General features: G+C 40.5%; 4 protein-coding genes across 9 annotated transcripts; 3 read left to right on the top strand and 1 right to left on the bottom strand.

The window, feature by feature from the left end:
* Positions 1-15: 15 nt before the first annotated feature.
* LOC137603062 (protein starmaker-like) lies at positions 16-3,922 on the bottom strand. Of its 3 annotated transcripts, XM_068326255.1 has the most exons (11): positions 3,846-3,922; positions 3,422-3,575; positions 3,227-3,310; positions 2,971-3,052; positions 2,863-2,889; positions 1,983-2,153; positions 1,743-1,863; positions 683-1,441; positions 484-615; positions 373-407; positions 16-276 (listed from the first exon to the last, which is right to left on the bottom strand). In XM_068326255.1, exons 1-11 carry the CDS (start codon positions 3,893-3,895, stop codon positions 185-187), a joined length of 1,707 nt encoding a protein of 568 aa, XP_068182356.1. In that variant the 5' UTR covers positions 3,896-3,922; the 3' UTR covers positions 16-184. The 3 variants fall into 3 exon arrangements, with proteins under 3 accessions (XP_068182356.1, XP_068182357.1, XP_068182358.1); XM_068326256.1 differs by lacking the exon at positions 2,863-2,889; XM_068326257.1 differs by lacking the exon at positions 3,422-3,575 and having other exon boundaries at positions 3,846-3,919.
* A 903-nt stretch (positions 3,923-4,825) lies between these two features.
* On the top strand, positions 4,826-8,168 carry zdhhc24 (zinc finger DHHC-type containing 24). 2 transcript variants are annotated; one of them, XM_068326259.1, is made up of 4 exons: positions 4,826-4,867; positions 4,968-5,419; positions 6,235-6,512; positions 6,676-8,168. In XM_068326259.1, exons 2-4 carry the CDS (start codon positions 5,115-5,117, stop codon positions 6,966-6,968), a joined length of 876 nt encoding a protein of 291 aa, XP_068182360.1. In that variant the 5' UTR covers positions 4,826-4,867; positions 4,968-5,114; the 3' UTR covers positions 6,969-8,168. The 2 variants fall into 2 exon arrangements, with proteins under 2 accessions (XP_068182360.1, XP_068182359.1); XM_068326258.1 differs by having other exon boundaries at positions 4,826-4,893.
* A 1,139-nt stretch (positions 8,169-9,307) lies between these two features.
* Positions 9,308-13,360, top strand: LOC137602992 (uncharacterized). 2 transcript variants are annotated; one of them, XM_068326148.1, is made up of 12 exons: positions 9,308-9,456; positions 10,093-10,174; positions 10,262-10,420; positions 10,782-10,890; positions 11,487-11,537; positions 11,633-11,710; positions 11,812-11,868; positions 12,021-12,080; positions 12,417-12,481; positions 12,581-12,722; positions 12,920-12,984; positions 13,094-13,360. In XM_068326148.1, the coding sequence occupies exons 2-12, from the start codon at positions 10,152-10,154 to the stop codon at positions 13,266-13,268; spliced, it is 984 nt and encodes a 327-aa protein (XP_068182249.1). In that variant the 5' UTR covers positions 9,308-9,456; positions 10,093-10,151; the 3' UTR covers positions 13,269-13,360. The 2 variants fall into 2 exon arrangements, with proteins under 2 accessions (XP_068182249.1, XP_068182250.1); XM_068326149.1 differs by lacking the exons at positions 9,308-9,456; positions 10,093-10,174 and having other exon boundaries at positions 10,353-10,412.
* A 407-nt stretch (positions 13,361-13,767) lies between these two features.
* LOC137602560 (sodium/potassium/calcium exchanger 3-like) lies at positions 13,768-23,437 on the top strand. 2 transcript variants are annotated; one of them, XM_068325403.1, is made up of 17 exons: positions 13,768-14,331; positions 14,599-14,697; positions 15,928-16,004; positions 16,106-16,180; positions 16,696-16,780; positions 17,544-17,647; positions 17,810-17,884; positions 18,397-18,422; positions 18,540-18,593; positions 18,709-18,845; positions 18,950-19,038; positions 20,631-20,892; positions 21,080-21,246; positions 21,338-21,452; positions 22,053-22,165; positions 22,432-22,497; positions 22,691-23,437. In XM_068325403.1, the coding sequence occupies exons 1-17, from the start codon at positions 14,226-14,228 to the stop codon at positions 22,799-22,801; spliced, it is 1,761 nt and encodes a 586-aa protein (XP_068181504.1). In that variant the 5' UTR covers positions 13,768-14,225; the 3' UTR covers positions 22,802-23,437. The 2 variants fall into 2 exon arrangements, with proteins under 2 accessions (XP_068181504.1, XP_068181503.1); XM_068325402.1 differs by having other exon boundaries at positions 13,769-14,331; positions 18,950-19,119.
* Positions 23,438-23,867: the final 430 nt, after the last annotated feature.

Genomic DNA, 23,867 nt, shown 5'->3' with positions numbered 1-23,867 from the left:
AAAATCAAAGAATGGTTTCAAGATTATATAGTCCAGGTCATTGTTATACCAGGTTAGATTTTATGTTAAGATGGAAATTACAAATATGCACCAGTAAAGAATCACTAACCAAACTCCAGAAAACATCAGATTAGAACTACTTTGTCATAACTCCTTTACTCATGTTCAGGCAGTGGAGACACATTTAGTCAAAGAAGTGATCAGAGTCACTTAGGTGATCCATCTCTGGCAGTGTGTCCGTGTCCACTTGAAATATCTTCACATTGTCATTGAGACCTGGAAAGAAGGATCAGAATCAATCCTCACTTTCCATTTTGTTTATGTATTTGCTTATTTGTTGCAGTCCATCTTGTGGCCATTGATGAACCATACCTTTGGGTTTTTCATCAGCTTTCAGGTCCCTTTCTCTGAAAACACATTCTATTAATTATCACACAGTTTGGAATACAGTTCAGCCAGCAATTCGGAGAAAACATCACTCACTCTTTGTTGCGTGGTTGTTCCTGAGGGGCAAGTAGATGCTCAATATCATCACTTGACTCGTCTGAGCCATTGTCAGAGGCTTCTGTTTTACTCTCATCTTCTTGCTCTGGAATTACGTGCATCTGTGTTGGTCTGAAAATAAATAGCTGCATGTAGTTGATGTGTTGTGTGAGTAAAACACTTCTTATGTTATTCTTACTTGTTCTGCGGTGAGATGATGCTGTCTGAATCGCTCTCCTCTGGGTTTCCTGCATCATCTTGTCTCTGCTCTTCTCTCTCCACCCCTTCTCCTTCCTCTTCCTTATCTGACTCTCTATTATCCTCCATTTCCTCCACCTCTCCTTCACCATCACCTTTTTCCTCTTCTTCATCCTGAGAAGATACAGATCCCCATTTTCCATTCTTTTTCTTCTGAATAATAGATGTTTCTTCCTGATCATCCTCTTCTTCTGACTCTTCTTCCATATCTTGTGGTTCTGTCTCCTCTTCTTCATCTGTTGTATTGTGACTTACAGAAACACTGTCATCTTTATCTTCCACTGTCTTATTTTCCTTGTTTTCATCATCATATTCTTCATTTTCCTTTTGTACTTCCTCCTCATGCTCATCATCCTTTTCTGCGATGCAGCTTTCTTCAGAGCTGTCACTCATTTCTCCACCAGTTTCAGTGTCTTTATTAATGCCTTCAGAGGAGGAGGAGGAACCAGAAGGCATTAATAAAGTACAGCTTTTGGACTTGTTGTCAGGACTCTGGTCCCCTACATTTTCCATCTCAGATACGTCACTAGATGAGTGACTCTCTTCTCCTGAATCATCTCCATTGGTCACCGACCTCACTGCAAGCCCAGCATTTCTCTGGCTCCTAGTTCTGGTTTTGTCTTCCTCGGAAGACCTTTCATTTTTCGAGCTCTGGATCACTGGGACTGCATCTGTGACATCAGCACTGGTAATCCTGGACCTTGAATCCACAGAAAAAGATGTATAAATAGATTTTGTCTATTAGGAAAAACAGATCTGTGGCAATTATAGGCAATTGATTATTTTGGATGGCTACCGGAGGTATTTAAAACGATCCTATTCAAATGTTGAATTTTAAAGTGTATTTTAATTGGGTAGAAGTTTTAAAAGTTTTACATAGTTTTGATCAATTTTTGATGCAATTTTACATTGCGTATTAATTTGGTTCACTTGGGATTAATGGCGGGTACTTAAGGGTATGATGGATTGTAATCAAAACATCTATTGACAGTATTACTGACTCAGAGCTGGGTCTTTCTTGATTTGAGGAAATGCGCTGTGATCTTCCTCTCCTCTTCCCCTTCTCTCTGCTCCTCTGACTGGACTCTCTGCTGATCTCACCATTCTCTGTGGGCAGACGAACTAAGCATGGTGTTTAGACAAACACATAAATGGAAGCAATTATCAGATTGAGGAAATATTATCTGGGAAAAAGTAATGCCTCAGTGTATACATTAAAGACTCATATTTTACTTTACTACCTGGTCTGATGTCCAGTTCCTCAGATAAATTACTGCTTCTGTTCAGCGATTCTCCCTCTCTACTTGAGCTTGGCGTTGGGCTCCTCTCATCCTCCTCCCTGACAACTTGTTCCACCTCCCTCTCGGGGGAAGCTTCTTCCACAGTGAGTTGACACCACAGACTGCCAGAGCCTGAAAGGATTAAAGTTGCTCCAGTGGTGCCAGAACAGTAATGGTTGAGCTGCAGGAAGGCCTGGTGGATTCTGCTCTAGACAGAGGCGATGGTGACCAGGCATGGATGAGAGAGGATAGGTGGGGGTAGAAAAGATGGAGGAATATGGAGGGAATCCTGCACTGGAGAGGGTAATCTAATGGGAAACCTAGAATCCTGGGATTGAGCGTGGATGCGAGGGATGTTTTTGTCATTGCCTATAGTGCTTTTATCTGCACCGCCTCTTCTAAACCCACGGGATTAGTCTAGGGATGCGGGCACGAGGGAACCTGTCTGTCCTGATGGAACGTTCACTGACGGCTACATGAGGGACTCTTGGGAGGAATGAAGCGACATGTTCCTGGCAGTTCTTTCTGAGGAGGTGGATGAAGATCTGTGTCGGTTAGGATTTATGATCACAGGGCTTCTGCTACTCAGACTGAGCGTTGCCCTGATATATCAGAAAATTGAAAAGACGGCAGCATATCAAAGACACCAAAGGCTTCTTATGGAAAGTATGGTGGAGAGTTGCTTCTTTTCTCACCCCGCCCTTCCCCACTGACCCATCCTCCCAACCCCTCTCTCTTCTCTCTCCATCCATCTTTTAGTGGCAGTATGCAAAAGAGGTGCAGGGACCCAACGCTTCTAACTAGTAATTTCTACACTGTGACTAATAAAGGAATATCTTACCTTTTGAGGTAAAATGTCTTTTTGTATCTTTTAGGTAGGAACGCCATAATAAATTTCAAGAAGTAATGTGACCAAATATTTTTATAATATGTGAAGAAGATGACAAACCTCTTGATGGTAAAGGATGATCTACTAGGAACTTTGTCATTTCTCTGGCCTTTAGACGTGACTTCAAAAACTCCTCCATTCCCTTTTAGAGAAAAGGAAGTTTATTAGCACTGACAAAACTGCCAACAGAGATGTACAGTATTACGTATAATGATATTATTCTTGTCTGATATATTTTTAAAAACAGAAACAATGTGCAGTGATTCAGCTCTAGGATTGGTTGGGTGTGGGTGTTGATTAATACATAAATCACTACCTTCTTTTGTTGCGGCTGTGTTTTCTCCGTGAGTTGCTGCCTCCACAGTGGGGAAGGCTCTTCTAGGTACCTTTCAAACTCCATCTGTAAGGGTCAGAGGTTAAGAAGGAGTAAAGCACAGCTAGCAAGTAATAGTGTTTTACAATTAACAATGTCTTTCTGTGTGTATGTTTTCTTTGTGGGATTTCTATGCACCCGAATGGTTTTCATGGTATGAGTGAGGCTTAACATCTCTTTCAGTGTGTGTTGGGCCTCCTCAAACTGCTGCAGCAGCTGCTGGTTGTGTTGTTTAGCTGTCATCTCTCTCTCCTTCAGCTCATGCCAGCACTGCAGCAGCTGGACTACACTGCTGCAATAACACACACATATAATAGACATAAAAAAGCAGGCAAGCACTGAAACCTTACGGAGGAGATAGTATAAATGAACAACTGCACAGCATCTACAGATCTCTGATTACTAATGGGGAAGCATCACTGAGAGCAACTGAAACCAACAAAACTGAGCTGCTCTGGGTGTGTCTGACAAACAGCTTCCAAATAAAAAGAGAGTGTTTCCATAATATCCAAGACTTATGATTACCACTCACTGCCTCGGTGGGACTATTTGTGGTTCTTACCTTTTATTTGAACTTATGTCCCTTTGTTTGGTGAAGGTGTCCCTGTCCATGCTAGTCAGTGTGGGTGTGACAGTGACTTCAGGATTTCGGTGAAGGCAGAGATTATGAGGGATTAAGGTCTGTATTCAAGGGGGAGGGACCGACAGCCAATCCACGAGTCTATTAATGGGATTGAACAGTAAGTGAACCGTACTTTCAAAGCATATTTCTTCACTGACTGAGCCATTCACACCAACATTCATATATTGGTGCTACCTGAAACTAAATTCAATATATATGCTCATAGATGCAGGAAGGTGGCACATAGTATTTTTTTTATAATCTGTGGATATTCTTTTTATGTAATAAAATCTGTTTACAACTGCAAGGTTATAAGCGGGTTAAAAGGTGAAATCAAACATTCTGGAAAAGCTTTATTTTAACAGACACATACACTTAATTGTAGTATGCATCAATTTTGACTGCTTTACAACTATTGGGTGGTACTGCATACAGTATTTGAAACCACTTAAGAGTAATAAATCAAAGAGATCTCTTCAGTAACTGAAAATTTTATTTGTAAGTGGAATAATTTTGTGAAGGAAGACATTTTATTGTACTGTTTTTGTCTCTTCTTCTCCTTTTGTCTTTTCCCTTCAGGGGTCGCCACAGTGAATCAGTTGCCTCCATCTAACCCTGTCTTCTGCATCCTCTTCTCTCACACCAACCACCTTCATGTCCTCTTTCACTACATCCATGAACCTCCTCTTTGGTCTTCCTCTAGGCCTCCTGCCTGGCAGTTCAAAACTCCCTTTACCAATATTTTCACTATCTCTCTTCTGGACATGTCCGAATAATCTTAGTCTAAAATATATAATAGATGCACCAATTTTTTCAGTCCAGCAGTCGAGCGTCTAACGCCAGCGACGAAGACCCATTTTTACAAGCGGAACTATTGTATGTTGTTTCACTTCGGATGTATTTTCATATAACACCCATCACCAAAAACAAGGTTCCTTCCAGATGCTGTTGCGGGGGAAGCGGTGTGGAGGGAGGAACACCTGCTGTTGTCAGTCTTTTACATTTTACTAATCCATCCCGAAATTATTCCAGCGTTTATTTGTTTCATATTATTCATTTCAGATTGAAGACGAAGCTAACTACGCTTAGATTTGCTGTCTTTACGTTATTTGGCGGCGACGGTGACCACAGTGTCCGTCGATCCAGAAGCTTCCGAGGGGCCGAGCGCCCTTTGAGCTGTGGTTTCAAGACGGTGGACGAGCAGGAAACATGACGGGTTTTGCCAGTCAAGTGTTTTGTAAGGTAGAAAGGGTGTGTCACCATCTTCCCGTTCTACTCAACACCTTTCTGGTGTTTTCCATTACCGGGGAAGTGAGCTACCTGGTGGTGGTCGAGGCTCCGCTTGAGCCGGACCAGAAGAAGACGGCATGGTCCGGCCGGTGGAGGTCAGTTCACCTGCTGGCCCAGTACTTCATGCTGGTGAACATCTGCTGGAACGCCCTGCTGTTCATCAAGACCAGCCCCAGCATCAGAGGGGTGTTCCTCGGTGGGGAAGGCGTGGGTCAGGGATGGAGGTAAGCATAGAGGTTGAATTGGAAGAAAAGTCTTTTTTTTCATGGGTTAGTGGTTTATAAAGAGAATGACCATTCAGGATTAATCAGATGACTTGGCTCTGGCCAGCTGGATATTGATGTCCCCTCACTACTGACTGATTTTGGTTTGAATGTTCTCCTCACATCTGTACTATCTGTACTTTGCCCCCATCTCCCTTACTGTCACCTAACGTTGGCCGGGGTGGTAGATTCTCAATACTCATGCAAAACGTGCGAACAACACACTGTCAAAAAAATAATTAATTGATTGATTAAGCCACGATTGCTGTAAAAATATTAAATTATCAGTCAAATGTCAGAAACTCATATTAAGAAAGATGTCAGCACCAGAAACAGTTTCATTTATTCTCTTGTCTTCTCAAAGACAGACGAGACGATCGAATCATCTCATTTTATCTGCTTATCTGAAATGCCGGTCACAGTTTACACTGGAGACAAACCCAGCTGAGTACAAGCGAGAGGAGCAATACACCATGGGTATCGTCAATTCATTACAGGACCACACATAGACCCCCCCCCACACACACTCACACCTACAGACAATTTTGGTGTGACCAATTCAAGCATTCACTTAAGTTGTGTGTTTTTTGAGGTGAGAGGAAGCTGGAGAGCACAGAGAACCCATGAAGACACTGGGAGAACATACAAACTTCACGGAATAGACATTATTTTAAATTACCTTTAGTATAGGATTAACACAACCCTTAGTGAGATTAAAGTAATGGGATTATTAACAGCTAATTTAATCTATGATTGTTTTTTTTCTCTTCATACAGATTCTGTTATACATGTGAGACTCACACTCCCCCACGCTGCTCCCACTGCTACGACTGCAAAGTGTGTGTACTGCGTCGAGATCACCACTGCGTCTTTTTTGGCCAGTGTGTGGGCTTCAGTAACTACCGCTACTTCCTGAGCTGCTTGTTGTTTATGTGGTCTGGGCTCCTCTATGCTACTGTGATGAACGCAGAGGTCTTCATTGTTATACTGAAGGAGGGTGTGACAATTCACAGTGTCCTCCTGATGCTCATACCCTGGATCATGCTGATATCAGGTAAGATCTGGTTTGTCCGGTATTGGTTGTCACAATTTTTCTTTATATTGAATGTGCTTTTAACAGAAGTTAACTTTAACATACAGTTAATGCATCATTATATAACCTAATTTAAGTTAAGTTTGAATGTCTGGCATTGGTGTGATGTTCCTTCTCTCCGCAGGCCAGGTGTCAGCACGAGCCTTTGCATTTGCCTTTATCGCAGACACATGTGTTGTGGGCTTCCTCCTCGTATCTGCCTTCTTCTTCTTCCACCTTATCCTGATGTTTCGGGGACAGACCACCAGGGAGTGGTACTCTACACGTAGACCGTACAATCTTGGAGTCCTGGGCAACCTGCGTCATTCTCTGGGGCTTCGTTGGTACCTCTGCTGGCTCTGCCCACTCATCTCATCACCTCTGCCTGGAGATGGCATAAATTTCCAGATCACAGGATCACTGGAACCCACTCGGTAACAGCTCTTGGTCAGTTTGTGATTATCCTGATTTTATTGAGAACAGCAGCGGGGAATATCACCTCTGATGAAGATGAACTGGATGGGTGTGGGAAAGAGAAATAGTGTAAGGTGAAGGGGTTCCTGTGTATAAATGTGGAACAATACCTGCTTCTGTAAAGGACAAAAATGTTGGGCATACTTAGAAGCTGAATGGACTGGAATTAAAGGTAAGTCTTAGAGGCTGGACTCACTATATTCGCAAAGACAACAAACCTTTGGAATGCTGAGCACTGAATATAAAAAACCCGAATGAAAACAATACACGGAATGGAGAATGTATTTTATGGATAATGCAAAATACATTATTGTAAATGCTAACAAATTAATTGATGACTGACTCAGGAGTAGCCACTCCGGAGTCACCAATGACCAATTCATGGAATTGGTTGTTTTACTGAATATAAGATAAAAGAACAAAGTGATACGGTGATACAACTTGAAGTATAGTATACCATCATTGGCCTTTATCAGCTGTTAGCTGTGTTAGCTGCTAGGGTTCTAATGTGCTTCTCCTATCCACTTCTAGCTATGTCCACTTTGAAGTGTAACACAAACATGTACTTTATATTGTTGTGGGTCATTGAGAGAACATAAGGAGAGAATATCAACAATGATGTTACAACATCTAGATGACATTTATGTAAGAAAACAACAAAGTGTGTTTTGAAATGTGTGGCAGTTTACAGCAAAGTCTACCAATAAATGTAAAATGTTTAAAGCCTCCAAAAATGTTTGACTTCACATTCTTTGTGCTTCAATCAGTAAAAGACAATTCCAAACCAAAAAACCTTGTTACCTTGTTGATGTTAACATATTAACATATTTTACCATATTTAGAAATAGTTTTGATGGATAAATTGTGTTTCATCTGGCTTTGTCTGTCATAATATGGTTTGTAACTTTTCTGATGTGAAAACACTAAATCCTGCTTTGCATTCTGCAGCTTTTCTTTACTGAACATGAAGTATAAAGCCTGCTGAAGTGTTCCACATCCCTGATCATTCATTGCACTCCTTTGGTCGCCTCTCCTTTTGAACTATTGTTTTTGTAATTATTTTTTTTGTCATTTATTTAATCTTAAGTGAACTGTTGTGAGCCTTTGTTTTTACCTTTGCAGTTATGTATAATATACAGTATATTGTTTGTAATTATTGTTATTTTTAAAGAAATACTTTATGTCCACTATTTCTGCCTTTGTGACACTGTTGAAAAGTTTTTTTCAAATAGCTTCAATAAATTAGCTGTAGGGAATCCCTTGGAAATGTTTACTATTTTGGACTCTTACTGTGGTGTAAAATATGTTGTAATGGTTAAATTTAAATAAGAACCCCCCCCCCACCCCTTAAAATTTTTTAAGTTTCTACCCTGCTTATTCAAGCCTTATAAACAATCACCAGAGCCTTTGATCTATCAACAAGTGCAGATTCTTATAACTGCATACTTTACTCGACTAATGTTGGATAAACTGCTTAGTTGGAATCAAGGAACAATCTCTTATGACTGTCTTTGAGACAGAACCCAGGTCTGAGTCTCCAACAACCATCTTGTGATTTGATGTCATCCTAACATGGGGGCATTCTCCTGCTCTGATGCTCCTGGGAGTTCTGAACAGTGTCTTAGATTCACTCTTTTGGCCAGTCGAACCTGGAGTCACTTTCATTTTCAAGGTCACAGTGCCCCAATTCTTCGGTTAGGAGTTGTGACTTTCACCCTCCCTCCTGAAAATGAAGTCATATTACCGATACTTGACACAGCTGTGTCAAGATATGTGTGTTATTCCAGTAATGAATACAAACCAACCTTATAGTTTATTTTGTTCAAACACGCCATACTGGCTTATTTGTCAATCTGGCAAATTTCTGACCTCATATTTCAGATGTCTCCATGAACTATAAACCTGTTTTAGAGCTCAATGAGTGTTCAGCCTACTTCCTTCCCTGTCAGGTCACAGAGTATTTTAATATTTGTACCAAAACTTTATACTGAATTTAGGATAATTTCAAATTCCTTGCATTTAAAAAAAGTCAGTTATTGTGCACTTTTACTTCATTGTGTTGCTATGTGCCCGCAAATAAGTTATATTTACTGTATCTTTTTTTTTTTTTTTTTTTAGTAAAAGTAGCTGTTTGGAAAATAGGTTCAGCTCTCAGTGAAATAAAATAACAAAAAATAAAAAGACAGGATGTTGTCTGAATCGCCTTCAAAAAAAATGTGTAAATGTGGTCAGAATGTAATCTACACAGAACGAAGAAGGGAACCCTGGAACTCTTCCGCGTGTGACGTCATCACGTTGTGGTCATCGTGTTTATTGTACGTCGCGGGTATCTTCCCGACCATCGCTGTTGCTAACGATTGCTTTGTAAAAGTATATATAAAGGTCTTACTGCGCTTCCTATGTTAGCATGGATAAAAATGTAACTGTCTTTATTGCTTGGATTTATTGGCTGGTAAGTTTTTTTTATTTTTTTATTTTTAAAGTGGATATTGTATTTTTAAGTGAATATTGGTGTTTTTTGTTTTTGTTTTCTGGATATTGACTGTTTTTGTCAACTTTGAACTCTGCTAGCTAACAGAGATGTTAGCACATTAAAGTATCTGATATAGCAGTGAAAAGATATAGAATGGTGTTGACAAATTTTGTAATGCTGACATTTTAAGATTATAATTTTTTTTTTCCTGAGAACCTGTTGAGCATGAAAATGATGTGAGCTGCTTTTTAAAATTATTATCTCCATTTTAAATGTTGGGCAATGTCATGTTAGCATTAGCCATGCAACTGACTGTCTTTCAAAGATGCAGATATTACAGAAAAAGCTATTAAAGCACTATTTATTTCATGCCATTTAAGAGGGATTCAGTCATTTCAACACCAGAATTTCCCCCCCATTTTACTGCAGGTATTTCTGCTATGTACTAACATCTAATATTTCAAAAAGTAAAGTTAGTAAAATATTATTCAGAGATTTTCACAGTTGATACTCGCTTCCCATTCGACCATAGTCATAGTGTGTTTTTTTTTAAGTATTATTGGAAGAAATATATAGAATATATCTTTTAGAAAGCTGCTTTTTGCTCTGTGTAAGATTTTTAGTGAGCAATTCGTCCGTCAACCAGAAGCACAAGGGAGTAGAAAGCCAGGAAGATGGACGCCACGGAGGAGAGCTTGTGGGTGATGTTCAATGATCAAATTATCACACAAAATAGTCACATATCTGCAATACATAAATGTTACTGTCTTGTTTGTGTGTGTAGGATACCGAAGAAGATGCTTGAGAAAATAGCTGAGCTGGATTACAGTCAAAGCCATCTGAGGGACCAAAATGCTGAGATGAGGCTCTGGTTGGATGTTGCAGATGATGAGCTGGCAGTGCTGCGCTCAGAGAACTCCTCCCTCAGAAAACAAGTGATAGCGTAACTTGACATATGATTACCTTGTGTGCTGCTTCTAATGCCGCGCGTCTCAACCATGTTGTTATCTTACATCCATATCCTGCATAGATTATTGTAGAATTTAGATTTGTTTAATTTCTCTGAACTTATCCCTTGTGGGGAATCTCAAAGCATTCAATTTAGGCTCTAAATATTTCACAGGCAACCTTTGGACACATGTTTGGTGGTTGAAAGTTAAATTATGGACTACAATGCCAATGAATGACAGATAGCTACTCATTTTAATCCTACTTATTTCAGCGATGCATTTGATTGTGACACACAACTTAATGAATTCATCCATTATATTCATCAGCTCTAGACATCTTTTTTGTGTGTACAGACTGGAGAAGAATCTTGCTGAAGCACAGCAGCTTGAAGAAGAGCCTTGTTGGTCTGTCCTGGCTGATGACCTTGATGTTAAGAGATGCCATGACAAAATTCAGAAATTGGTGAGTGACCAGAAAGGTTTTTGTTACAGAGGTATTACTGATGTTTTTCATTTAATCTGACAAAAATGTATTTGTTTATTTTACGCAACTTTAACTTTGACCAATTTTCTGAAAACTGTTGTGTAAACATAACAATTGTGCTTTAAAGATCACACTTAAATGAATGATGGCATAAGTATAGACAAATCTTTAATACTTAGTCTAATGTGATGCTGATAACACGTCTTGAGCCACAAGCTTCACCTCTGACTTTCAGATTTCACCCACAGCTGCCATCAGCTATTTACATTTCTTTCAGAAAACACTAGATCTGGATCATAAAGAGATACTAATTTAGTTTGAAAGTGCAGAATACACAAAGAGGCAAATGTTGAGAGATCTTATTATTTGTGTCACACATAGATTGAACTATTGGGCGGAAACTGAAGGAATGAACTTTGAACACTTAAGCCTGAAAAACTGATCAGGAACATGTGGGCCAACCTGGTGTTAGAAGGACAAGGAGTTAATAGTGTATATCTAGGGGACTGTTAAGTAGATAGATATTTGCCATTAAATATCATCGGGGGCTCTTTTGTGATTTTGTGTCTGTGCAGGAGGAGAAATCTGCCATTTTGACGGAACAAAATAAGATACTAACCGCCGAGGTATGATTTTTGCTACTTTTCACAAAATTTCTTTTCCTGTTGTACACTTCAGTTAGAAGTGATCCAGAAAACAGTGGATGCACATTTTGTTTCAGCTCAAGAGCCTTCAGGAAGAGAGAGACCAAGACAAGGTCAGCTTGAGTATGATCAGGGATGCACTTCAAACCCTTAAGGTAAGACTGTGATGTGATTTTATTTTTCAGCATCAGTATTGACCACTCCCGATTTTCATCATGAAACAGCTCCTGATTTGTAATGTCATGTTTTTGTTCAGTGGGAAATTGAAGAAGCTCAGTTAGGACTGCAGCATAAGGATGAGATTATTCTTCAGGTAGGAAGAGATGTCAGTGTGAGGCAGTGACTCCCCAAAACTCAAAAACAAAAGATTTTCTCATTAATAGGGGTCTTTCTCTTTGGAGTTCAGCATCTATAAAATGATTGTTGCATTTCATTATAAAGACTTTTTCCATGTGTGTTCAATAGAAAGACAAGCTGTTAAAACAGTCTGAAGAAACTGCAGAGGAGTGGTCCAACTTCATAAAGGTAAAAGTCATCGTAGTTATTAAAACAATAATAATGATGATGATGATTATTATTATTATTGTTATCATTATTACCCACCAAACCGGTCGAGGCGGATGGCCGTCCAAAAGAGTCTGGGTCCTGCCCGGAGGTTCTTCATCATCGAGGGAGTTTTTCCCCGCCACTGTCGCTTATGCTTGCTCTGGAGAGTTCAGTTGGGTTTTTTCTGTCTGTTAAAGCGCTGTGAAATGTCTGCTGCGATGGTTAAGCGCTATATAAATAAAACTTGATTGATTGATTGATTATGTCAAGAGATGTTTGTGTGTTTTGTTGTGTGATCATCTTTCTTTACTTCAGGATCTCAGGCTTACCAATCGGGAGCTGAGAAAGCAGTTGGAGGACAGGCAGGATGAAGCTTCGCTGTAACCATGGCTCACATGATCATCATGCTGTAAAATGTGCCGTGACATTTGTTGAATCATCCGTTGGGATTCATAATGCTGTGTGTTTGCTGTTTCCAGCGCTGTAACAATCGAAGTGGCTAAAGAAAAGGAAGGATTGCTCCTGTCCCCGCTGTCCTTTGCAGAGGAAATTACACAGCTGGCCTCCTCAGAAGGAGTGTGGCCAGAAACTAGTGTGGCAGACTCTACAGATCTTAGACATGTATGAAAGATCCTTTGTATATTATAGAAATTGTAAGCATGACATGTGCTTATTTTTCCCATTAGGGTAGGTTAAATGGTAATCATGACCCTGAAGAAATTGTACATCTTGTATTTCCTTATCTCACCAATTAGATTTAGATTAAATTGTTAAATAAGATTCAATAAGAATACTGATTTCTTTTCCTGCGTCTGCAGGAGGACACTGATACTGAGGAGCTGCTAAAATTTCAAAATCATCCTGTGGACACTCAAACTCAAAGGTACTTCTTACTTCAAGGGAAATATTAAAGATCAGAATATAACAAAATTACTCTGGTGTGTTAAGAGTCTCCTCATGAATTTTTAATCCTGTTGTTTCTATTGTCTAAGGTGTGCCAGATGTAAGGTGACTACAGTCCAGAAAGCAGGACTCTTTTTGCTGTTTGTCTTCATTCTCATCTTTTTGGCCTTTGTTGTTATTTCCATCACACTGTTGTGGAACGGTCCAGACCTGATGTCAAGTCCCTTCTTCATCATCCACTATAACACCTTACCTCCCATTTGACCCAACCACTTTATTTCCATGGACATGTTAACTCAGTTTTTCTTGCTGATTCTGTGTATTTAAAGATGAATATGGTTTCTACTCACCTGAGTTTATACCTGAATATTTTTATTTTTTCTTAACTAAATGTTGATTGCTTTTCTAAAAATACATTGAATGAAATTAATTCTGTTTTAAACCGTCATGTCCCTTTACAATTTCATCTACTACAACTTAAAATTTCCAAGGTCCCTTGACCATTTTTTTTTAAATTTTATTTTTCAAGACATCACTGAAATATTTCCAAAATTGATTTAGGACAAAACCAGGGGCAACAATCAATGTCTCATTTCATCGATAGCAGCCATCTGATTATAGTTTTGAGATACACTCGAAATAACCCGGTCTATATTTCAACTAGTGTCGTTAGAATGAACCTCTTCAGTTTTCATAACAGTGAAAGGAGCTCAATCTACCAGTGACACCGTCATTTCCATCAAACCCTGGTGCTCATGCCTTGTCGTGCTGCCCGTTGCCAGTCGCCCCACCCAGATGAAGGCGCGCCCTGGTGGCCGTTCGTGATACCAACACACCTCCCAGACGGGAGATTGTCAACACGGGGATCGCGTCAAAGGCAGAAGGGAGCTCAGGAAGGTATTGATGGTGATATAAATCCATGCGTGATAAAGAGCCAGCTAACGCTGTTGTTCTGCCTGCTGGAGTCGGAAGTGGTTGCCGCGGATTCCCCGTTAGTCCTGCAGACTAATGCTGGATGCTGAGGTGCTGATGACAGGCCGAACGTATCCCCCCTTCATCGCGAGTGGACCCCGAAGCTAAAATTGATTCAAGACGAGAAATCTGAAACTGAAACAGCAACGGGCCAGTTGGATCTAGTCTGAAAGCTGAGGACTGGTGTGACGGAGGAAAGCGGTGGAGATGTTCTGAGCGCAGAGCCGGAGAACAGCGGCGGCTGTCGGTATGAGGGCGCCGAGGAGACCGAGGCAGACGCGCCTACTTCCGCAGTTGTGCGTCTGTGGAGTCGGCTTCCTTGCAGCCACCTGGATCTTTTATTTCAGTATTACAGGTGCGTCTCAAGAAAAATCAAACGTGATGTCCGCTAAAATTATTCGTCTGCAACTACGTAACTGAATTAAAAAAAAACAAACAAACGTTGGATCACAGCTAATTTGCGTTAAAAAAAATACTAGTTACTAGTATGTCGTGCACAGTCAATAAAAATACCCAAGTCAGGTGAAAGCTGTGTTAAACTTGATGTGCATCACAGAAACGTCAGTATTTATAAATAATATGTTTAGTCACTTTGTATCTTTATTTCAATCCCACTCTGCAGGCACCTACAAACCCACTGTGGATCATGGAATATCCTTGTCAAAGAGAGATGCCATCCTGCAATCAGGAGAAAACCAGACTGATGTTGTTTCCACATCTGGTGAGACATTTTGCAGTGTGTGTGGGTGTGTGTGTGTGTGTGTGTGTGTGTGTGTGTGTGTGTGTGTGTGTGTGTGTGTGTGTGTGTGTGTAAACCAGCAGAGAGGATTTATTTCTGCCCAACACAGTTTGACTTTACCAGGTCCAGATTCAAGATGGGTTTAGAGACAGTACAAAATTAATCAATCTAGGACTGCCTCCGTGCATCTGTCTACCTCTCATCTTTCATTTCGTCAAATTGCACGTAGAGATGCTTAAACACAGTTAAGCCTTTGAAGGGTTCCGGTTGCTAGGAAACTGAATGCTGAATTTGTTGGATGGTGCATCTGGAGCCGTTCAAAGTGGATGCCCTGTCGTAATGACCCGCTGATTCCCAGCCTCTCTTTACGTGTATGATCGGATCTGATTGGCTGTTTGGGCACCGGGACAGAAGCAGTATGTTTTTGCTCTGTTGTGAGGTGAATAGATTTGGTTAATTGTCAAAGAAATTAAAATAGTTTTCTTTAAAGTCATTTTGTGTCTGAGAAACAGAACAGATCATTTAAGTGTCTCAAATACATTATCTTTTAAATTACTATATCGATCTTTCAAGAAAATAATATTTGGGGATGAAATTACATTCTCCGATCAGTGCAGACAAACTTGTGCCATATTAATGTCACACCACATCACACTGCGATTTTTTATTTTTTTAAACTTGGCGTATGTGTTAATTTGTGTGGCAGGACTCCATATAATTCTGCTTACACGGTTTTGTCATGCTGGACTTACTTCTGTGAGGAGTCTCAAATTTGAAAATGCACAGGTCACAGGAATGAATGAATTACAATATAATTGAGCTGAACTGGTTTAATTATATGACTCTATGTCCAGTCACAAGTTAAGCCTTGAGCGGTCTGTTTTGCTTGAAAACACAACACCTATCCGACAAACTCGAACACAAATTATCTGAGGTTAAGCAGTAAATATCATTTTCATTATTAAGATCATTTTCATTATTAATTGATCATTTTCATTATTAATTTACAAATACTCTTTATCTTTTAATCAACAATTAAACAGTCTATTTATGAATGGAAAATTTAAAACAAATTAACTCTTGAGACTAAGTCCTTCAAAATCACATATAAAAGTCAGGTCAGTTAACTTTTCTATTGATCAGCTGATCACAAACTGTTTCAGTTTTAGTCGTCTGCGGGATCAGTTGACAGTCTGTCCACCTCTTCTCCAGGTGTCAGTGATTTCCCTGAAGATGTCTTTAGTCTGGAGCAGAAGAGACATGGAGCGGTGCTCCTTCACGTTTTCTGTGTGAGTATCAACTCAAACGATGACAGATTTTAGAAATTAAAAGAAAAAAAGCTTTGTCACAGATACATGAGGCCAGTGATGTGTCCCCTGTGTTTTCACAGGCTATCTACATGTTTCATGCTCTGGCCATTGTGTGTGATGTTTACTTTGTACCATCGCTGGAAAAAGTATCAGAGGTATGAACTACAGACTGGAGACTCATCTACTGTGGGTGAAAAGGATTTCATGAATACAAGCCTAGTTTTCAGGGTGAAGATAAACAGAAGTCCCACGAAAATGTGTCAGACAGTACATTAGTCTGTCTGTCACTAAATTTGGACTTCATCATCCATGACTCCAAACAACTTTGTTTTTATTGAAAAATGTACATCTTTAATATTGGATTTTAAGTTTATTTTATCACATTTACAAGGCCTAAAATCTAATCAAAATGACTTAGTCAGGATCAATGGTAATAGTGAGCATCTACAGAGTACTAAACATTTGACAGAGTAGAGATTAACTACATGTGAGATATACTTAAATTATACTGCATTGCCCATAGTTCATTGTAGTAAATTAATGTGTCAGCTGTAGTAATAAGGTGGCTCATTTATGGGACTTTAATGCTTGTAGACCAATTGGACTAATTGTATAGTTGGATTGCATGAGATATGAATTTGATTCATTTAAACTTTTAATTGTCTGATAGAACCTCAAGCTCAGTCAGGATGTAGCAGGTGCAACCTTCATGGCAGCTGGAAGCTCCGCCCCCGAGCTCTTCACTTCTTTGATTGGTCAGTATGAAGATCAACTAATCACCTGCTTACTCTAAGGGTTAGCCTAAAGGTGGGCAAACTTTTTGACAGGTGGACCACACAGAGTTTTAAAATTTGACAGGCTGGTCAGCTGAGGAACAAATGATGTGTAAAAAGTGAAACCATTATATAAAAGGTTTTGGCCCTTAACAGGCAGCAATGCCTACATATGTAAGACTTATTTATTTTACAACTGCATTTATTGTACATTTCCAGTAGAAACAGAGCAGCTAATCTCCCATCTTTGACAGTGCGTCAAAGTCATACAAGTTTAAGGGGCCGGATTATAAAGGCTAACAAGCCATACATGGCCAATGGACCGTAGTTTGGGTTAGCCAGTGATTGCTTTTCCAGCACTCACATGACCTTCACTAATGAACATCTTCCCCTGATTGCATGAGAGAGATTAAGTGTAAGAGGCCTTGAGCACCTGTTGACCAGTTTTAAGCATGTGCCCACAAGAACAGCGGGAAGAACATATTTCTCTTTTTTTTTCAATCTCTTTTTTGTTTTTCTTGTTTGTTCACGTAGGAGTTGCTAAACATGGATTTAAATGAAAAATGGCCTTTCAGTGGAAAGTAAATGGGGATGATGAAAATTCAGGGATCTGCCTCAGAAGTTAAAAAGTGTTATATATGACAAAATCATCATTCACTTACAAGTTGTCAGAGCCCAAAGATTGTCACGTTCAATAAATATGTTTAAGATTAACTGCTTACTCGCTCCTGTTGCATGATTTTAGGTGTGTTTATCACAAAGGGTGATGTGGGTGTGGGAACCATCGTGGGATCAGCTGTCTTCAACGTCCTGGTCATCATTGGCCTGTGTGGTATCTTCGCAGGACAGGTAGATATTCCTTAACCAGCCCCGAAGTTAAGAGATGGATAAAAACCAAGATTTTATGGATATTGTTGGAACAAAAACTCATATAATCACATGATTACATGTGATATTACATAATATTACAGTATTTACATGGCTGACTTCTGCTGCGTCTTCCCTCTGCAGCCCATCTCTCTGAGCTGGTGGCCTTTGTTCCGTGATTCATTCTTCTACATCCTCTCCATAATTCTCCTAATCCTGGTGAGAAATCCTCCAGGAAAAGGAAACATTCACATGAGTCTTGTTTATTTTCTGGACAATTAATTTTGTATTGGCTGTTATATAAGCAGAAAAAAATGTATTTGTTTTATAACAGTCGGATCGAACAGACCTGTAAAATAAAGTAAAATCTTGTTCAGCTCTTGGATCAACAATATCACAAATGGTTCCATACATGACCACATTGGAAACAAACAGCATACCATATTGATTATTATTACCAAAGCTGGATTTGTTTCAGTGTTTCCTTGCTGTTCTTATAGTACAACAAAACAACTTCTCTAGGGTCCCATAAATTATTTTACGATTTTACAAATAAAACATATTGTGTCTATTGTGTCAAACAGAAACATACATGAAATAGATTGGCCCTAAATGAAGATACCAGTATCTATGGTTAGCTGATAACAGCTGATTAATAATGTATATACTGTATTCCGTTAATATGATTTTTGAAATGTAATCACAAAGTATTTGTCTAATTTGATTCACAGGTGATCTATGATGAAAAAGTCATGTGGTAAGACAGGAATGTAACTTGTGAACAAATCAGCAGCTTATTCTTTGGATACTGGTTTTTGAGAGAGTTGACTGTGATGATAAAAAATGTGTTCCTGTGTTTATGAACCTGTTTCAGGTGGGAGACCATCATCCTGATCTCTATGTATGGAATCTACATAATAATCATGAAGTAAGTCTTTCTCTCTCATCTCATACGTATTTCCGTCCCATCAGTATCAAGTCATCCTGCTCTTCATTCTCAGCTTCATTCTCAGATCTTAATGTGTGTGTCGCCCCCGGTGTAGGTTCAACAGATCTCTGTACAGCTTTGTGGAGAGGCACTGCAGTAAGGAAGGTCAGCCATGTCTGAGCAGCCTGCGACGAACCACTGCAGTTGGAAGCATCGGAGAGTGTGAGAATGACATGGTGCCGCTGAAGCCAGGTGCAGGAGTTTGCTTTTATGTACCTGTGTACATCCAAAATATTTGAAGTTGTCTCTGAGCAGCGCTCAGCAGACCTGGCAACACAGTTTCTGCTCCTCCCCAGAGTCATGCGTTGTGGCCGGTCAGGATTCAGGGGTGGTGATGGTGGATGAGATGCTGAACCTGCAACCCCATCAACTCTCCTTCTCAGAGGCAAGCCTCCGCCTTCTCATCACCCCACATTTCCCCCCCTTCACCCGCCTGCGCATGGCAGGACGCATGGTCATCAATGAGGTACACTGCACATGCTGACACCCTTCCCATAACATTATGTTCCCTTTGTGTTTTATTTTATTTTTGTTTTTTTGTTTGCCTAGGTTAATGAGTGCATGTACAGTATAGCATAGAAAAAAATGGCATTTTATGGTTAGATGACCGGGGTCGCCTTATTTAAATTAAGAAAAAGAATAGAATTTTATTGATCTCCTGTAGGGGAAATTCTTTTTCCGCTGTAGTTGTGCAACATGTAACACACACACACACACACACACACACACACACAGCGAGTCTGTAGGCATGCAAATAATGGGAGGTAGAGCGGCGGGCAGCTCCTTGTTGGTGCGCCCAGTGAGCAACTTGTAGGGGGACAGTGCTTTGCTCAAGGGCACCTCAGCAGTGAACTGGCACCTCCCACTGCCAGCTCACACTCCAAACATTTTTGGGCGACATGGGCCTTGAAGCAACCACCCTCCGGCCCCTTGGTCCTCACTATAGTCCTGCCGGGCTTCCCACTTTCCCACTAACAGAGGAGCGGGCGGTTAAGTCTGTGTACCCGCTGCCCGGCCCATCTCACCTAACAAGGTGGTCAGCTTTTGGTCTCTGATTTGCTATCCTCTTTCCAATTTTCCGATATACCAGGGCAGCACTCACTCTGAGGAGCAGGAGCCTTGTTATCATAAATCCAAACAGATACAGATCTTCAACGTCCTCCACGGAAAGAACTGCCAGACACATGACTCTCCACATCGTACATCCTATCGGTACAGATAGGTTCCTCTGGACCTGGCTTGCCAGTCGAAATGTTTTTATTAGTTGAGTTGAGCGCCCAGCTTATCAATTCCATAATTCAAAGTGAAACAGGAGTTCAAACAGGAATTCCCCAGACAGGACAGAGGAAGGAGTGATGAGAGTTAGAGAGAGAAAAACATTGAATTTGTACCTTCTCCTAACAAATGACACTCTGATGCAAAAGAATGATGGCCAATACAGTAGGTCCCATCTCTTGTATTTTTAGTCATTGTTTTTTAAAATTCACATTAACAGCATCTTTTTTTTTTTTGGTCAGAATGTTTGCAAGAAGACAAAAACAACTGATAAATTTCCTGGAGACACAGAATTGTGTTTTCTATTGCTGAATGGGTTGCATTTGATAAACTGCAACATGGTTACACAGACAGACAGACAGACACACACACACACACACACACACAGCCAAATGCATATTACCCCAGGCATGAAAGCAACAGAGTTCAATCTCCCCAATCTGCTACCTTAATCTTTCAATGTTGCTGCTCTCCTGCATGCATGTTTGCCTTTTCCAGTTCCAAATTAAAGTGTGACTGAGTGCTGCCCTCTCTGTGTCCTTCCTCTGACGAATGCGTCTGGCTCCCTGATCGCTTCTCCTAACGGCTCTCTTTGCCTTTAGCTACACTGTTGTCATTATATTGTCATTATCATGAGCTAGCTGCAGTCATTTTCAGGCTTTTTTCTTTACATTCACAAACCCCTCCCCCTCACCTCAACAGAGGCAGAGGTTGATCCGAGCTCGAGTTGGCCTAGAAGATGATGGAATTTCTCGCGAGGAAGGTATGGGTATGAACAGGTCATGGGGGATGGAGAATGGAACAACGGCTGAGTGTGACTCGCAACCACTGGAAGCAGGCAGAGAGACAGGTACAGCGATGGGCGGAGAGACATGTGTGGGAGCGCATCAGAAAGATGAAGAGGAGGAAGAGCAGGAGGAAACAGAAGAGGAGGATGTTCCTTTCAAGCCCTTTGTCCTGCCGGGTGAGTGGTGGATGAGTGAATGCAGAATCACTAAGGAAAAGGTCCCCTTGACAGTAAAGGAACAATCATCTCAAAATCAGATCGCTCATTTGAAATTTCTGTAGAGAGTCTGTAGAGAGTGTACTGTACATCGGGCTTCCAGTCTTGTGCTGTGAAGTGTTTGTGTTTTTGTTTGCTATTCACTCAGATGGCTGGTGTGTGCGTTTGAAGTGGCTGTTCTCTTGGCCCGTGAGCATCCTCCTTTACTGCACCGTCCCCAACTGCAGCGTCCCGGAGTGGGAGCGCTGGTATCTGCTCACCTTCGTGTCCTCCACCCTCTGGATAGCCCTCTTCTCCTACCTCATGGTCTGGATGGTACGAAGCACAGACACACACACACACTCACACACACACGCACACGCACACACACACCTGCAGATCTTGTTTCCTCTGTGCTTCTCTCAAGGTGACCATAATCAGCTACACTCTTGGCATCCCAGAAGTCATCATGGGGATAACCTTTCTGGCAGCAGGCACCAGTGTCCCTGACTGCATAGCCAGCCTCATTGTAGCCCGACAAGGTGTGTATGTGAATGCACATGTGTGTTTCATCTGGTCGTGAAACACAGATTGATTTAAATTATGTAAACACAGAAACTCGTGTGATAATTAGAGAAATAGTGCAGGCTTTATTACTATAACAATTGTGTCTGATTGCTTCTGAATATATATTATAACCTCTCAGGTTCAGAACTACACACATATCAGTGGAGCTTCCTAAGATGTATGTATTTTTTGAATGATACCATATGGGCATGGAAACCTGGTGGCACAGCGTTTTTATTACATCTCGATGAAATTCAGTATCTGGGCTGCATTCAGTATCACAATATTGTTATGAATTATGTCTGTCTGAGTTTCATAAATAACATCCCTCTTACTTCACATCACGACACAGAAGGTCAGTTATTAGAGTTCCTTCCTCTTCCAGTATAACACTCTTGAAAATAGATAAAAAAGTAATTAAAAAGTGAAAATGGCTGCCAATCTGTGATATCATGAGAGTGCACTAAACTATATCTACTGTAGTCTGAATACATAAACAGAGACTGTTTGACTGGAGGTTTGAAACCATTTTGACTGTCTTTGCACTGCATATTTCAAGATAAATGTCCTTGCAGGAATGGGAGACATGGCGGTATCGAATTCCATTGGCAGTAACATTTTTGATGTGTTACTGGGTCTGGGCTTCCCCTGGGCACTAAGGACTCTCATAGTCAGCTATGGATCAGTGGTAAATCCAGCTGTTTTGCCTGCTTCATGTCTTGGCCTTTGATCCGACAACATGTGTGTGATTTCGTCCAAATGTGCAATCAAGGTTGTTAATGTACTGTATGTCTTTTAAGATGACTGATGACGTAATACTTACTGAGATTTTTGTTCGCTGCTGTTTCAGAGTTGGAAAAAGGAGTTGTCACTTTGTATGACAACACATGTTTATGAAGGGATTTTTAAACATCAACATATTAAATGGAATTTCTTGTTATATATGGTTTGAAGGTGACAATAAACAGCAAAGGTCTGGTGTACTCGGTGATTCTGCTGTTGGCTTCAGTCACTCTTACTGTGAGTAGATGTTCACCTTTTATGACCATTGCTGCTTAAAGTCATTTAATAATTTACGTAAGTGTGACATGAATTAAAAAAAGCCTGTTTTTCTTCACTGTTGATTTTCAACTTATCTTATTCCTACCATTCAGAATCTAAGGTTAGAATGTAGGGCTGTGCAACAGGAAATTAAATGTGCTCTCTTTCTCAGGTCCTGTGTGTCCATCTGAACTGCTGGAGGTTGGACCGCAGGCTGGGACTTTGTCTCCTTCTGCTGTACGCTGTCTTCCTCCTCTGCTCCATCGGCTTTGAGAGTCTGTAGCAGACGCCCACCTTCTCCACGAATAGTTGTTCAAACGGATACACAAATAAGTGGTCCAACTCGTCCTACACCTTCACTGCTGCCATTATTAATCAAACGTATGGACCGATGACTTTCCATTTTGCAGCAACAACAACGAAAACAGCTGCCTGGAAGCTACATTGTTAACCTTTGATAAATTAGTATTTTACATAGTTTTGTACCGAACATCTCTTGCCCACATTTTGTGAAATCAAAGCCAACTGTTGCACTTTGACTGACACCAAATTTGTATACTGTAATACTGAATTTGTAATCCAAGTCTAAGAATATTATAAAAGAAACCCCAAAGTGTGTTCGTTTACCTATTAATGACTGCCACAAGTAACCTCAATGATCACATGATCAAATGCGCATGTGCAATTATTTTATGTATGTCAAGCTTCATCACGCCTTTGTGTCTATAGTGAACAGCAAAGCACTGCTAATCCTCACCCTGGGTAATTGCACTAAGCCACCGTTGTCTTGGCCTTCCTGAAAGCTTGTCAGTGTTGACGTGGTGCTTTATCTGGAACAAGTGCGATACCATGCTACAAGTTTTTTGGAATGTCTGGAGAGAGTCCTTGAGTGTATGTTGTTGAGTGCAATTAAACTGTTTCGTTCTGTGAGGTGTCTCTTGTGTTTCGTTGTGGGAGATGGACAGTAAAGCATCCAAACGACTGGAATGAACAAAAACACTGATAGTATTAAAGTGGACATAATGCAATTGAATTACACCTGATTTACATGAATGATGACCTGAGTAACTTTTCCTATACACTCACGGTAGGTGCTCCGTTTGATGCTCATTCAAATGCACCCTGGGTTCGATCGAACCGTTTGACCCGTCGTGTCAATTGGTGATGACATGCCCCCCTTAGCCATCACTGGCTGCAGGTGATCACGTGACGCTACATCATTAGCCTACCTGTGCTCCAGGGGATTTCATACACTCAGCAGTCGATTTATGCCTGTCGTGATGGTGCATCATCTGATTGCTTTCTTAATATTTTAATTCCTAGTAACTATGTTGAGCAAAAGAGTAGCA

Source organism: Antennarius striatus, chromosome 10, assembly GCF_040054535.1.
Source record: "Antennarius striatus isolate MH-2024 chromosome 10, ASM4005453v1, whole genome shotgun sequence".
Classification (NCBI taxonomy): domain Eukaryota; kingdom Metazoa; phylum Chordata; class Actinopteri; order Lophiiformes; family Antennariidae; genus Antennarius; species Antennarius striatus.
The sequence above is the reverse complement of the archived record's forward strand: the minus strand, read 5'-3'. Positions and strand labels throughout refer to the sequence as shown.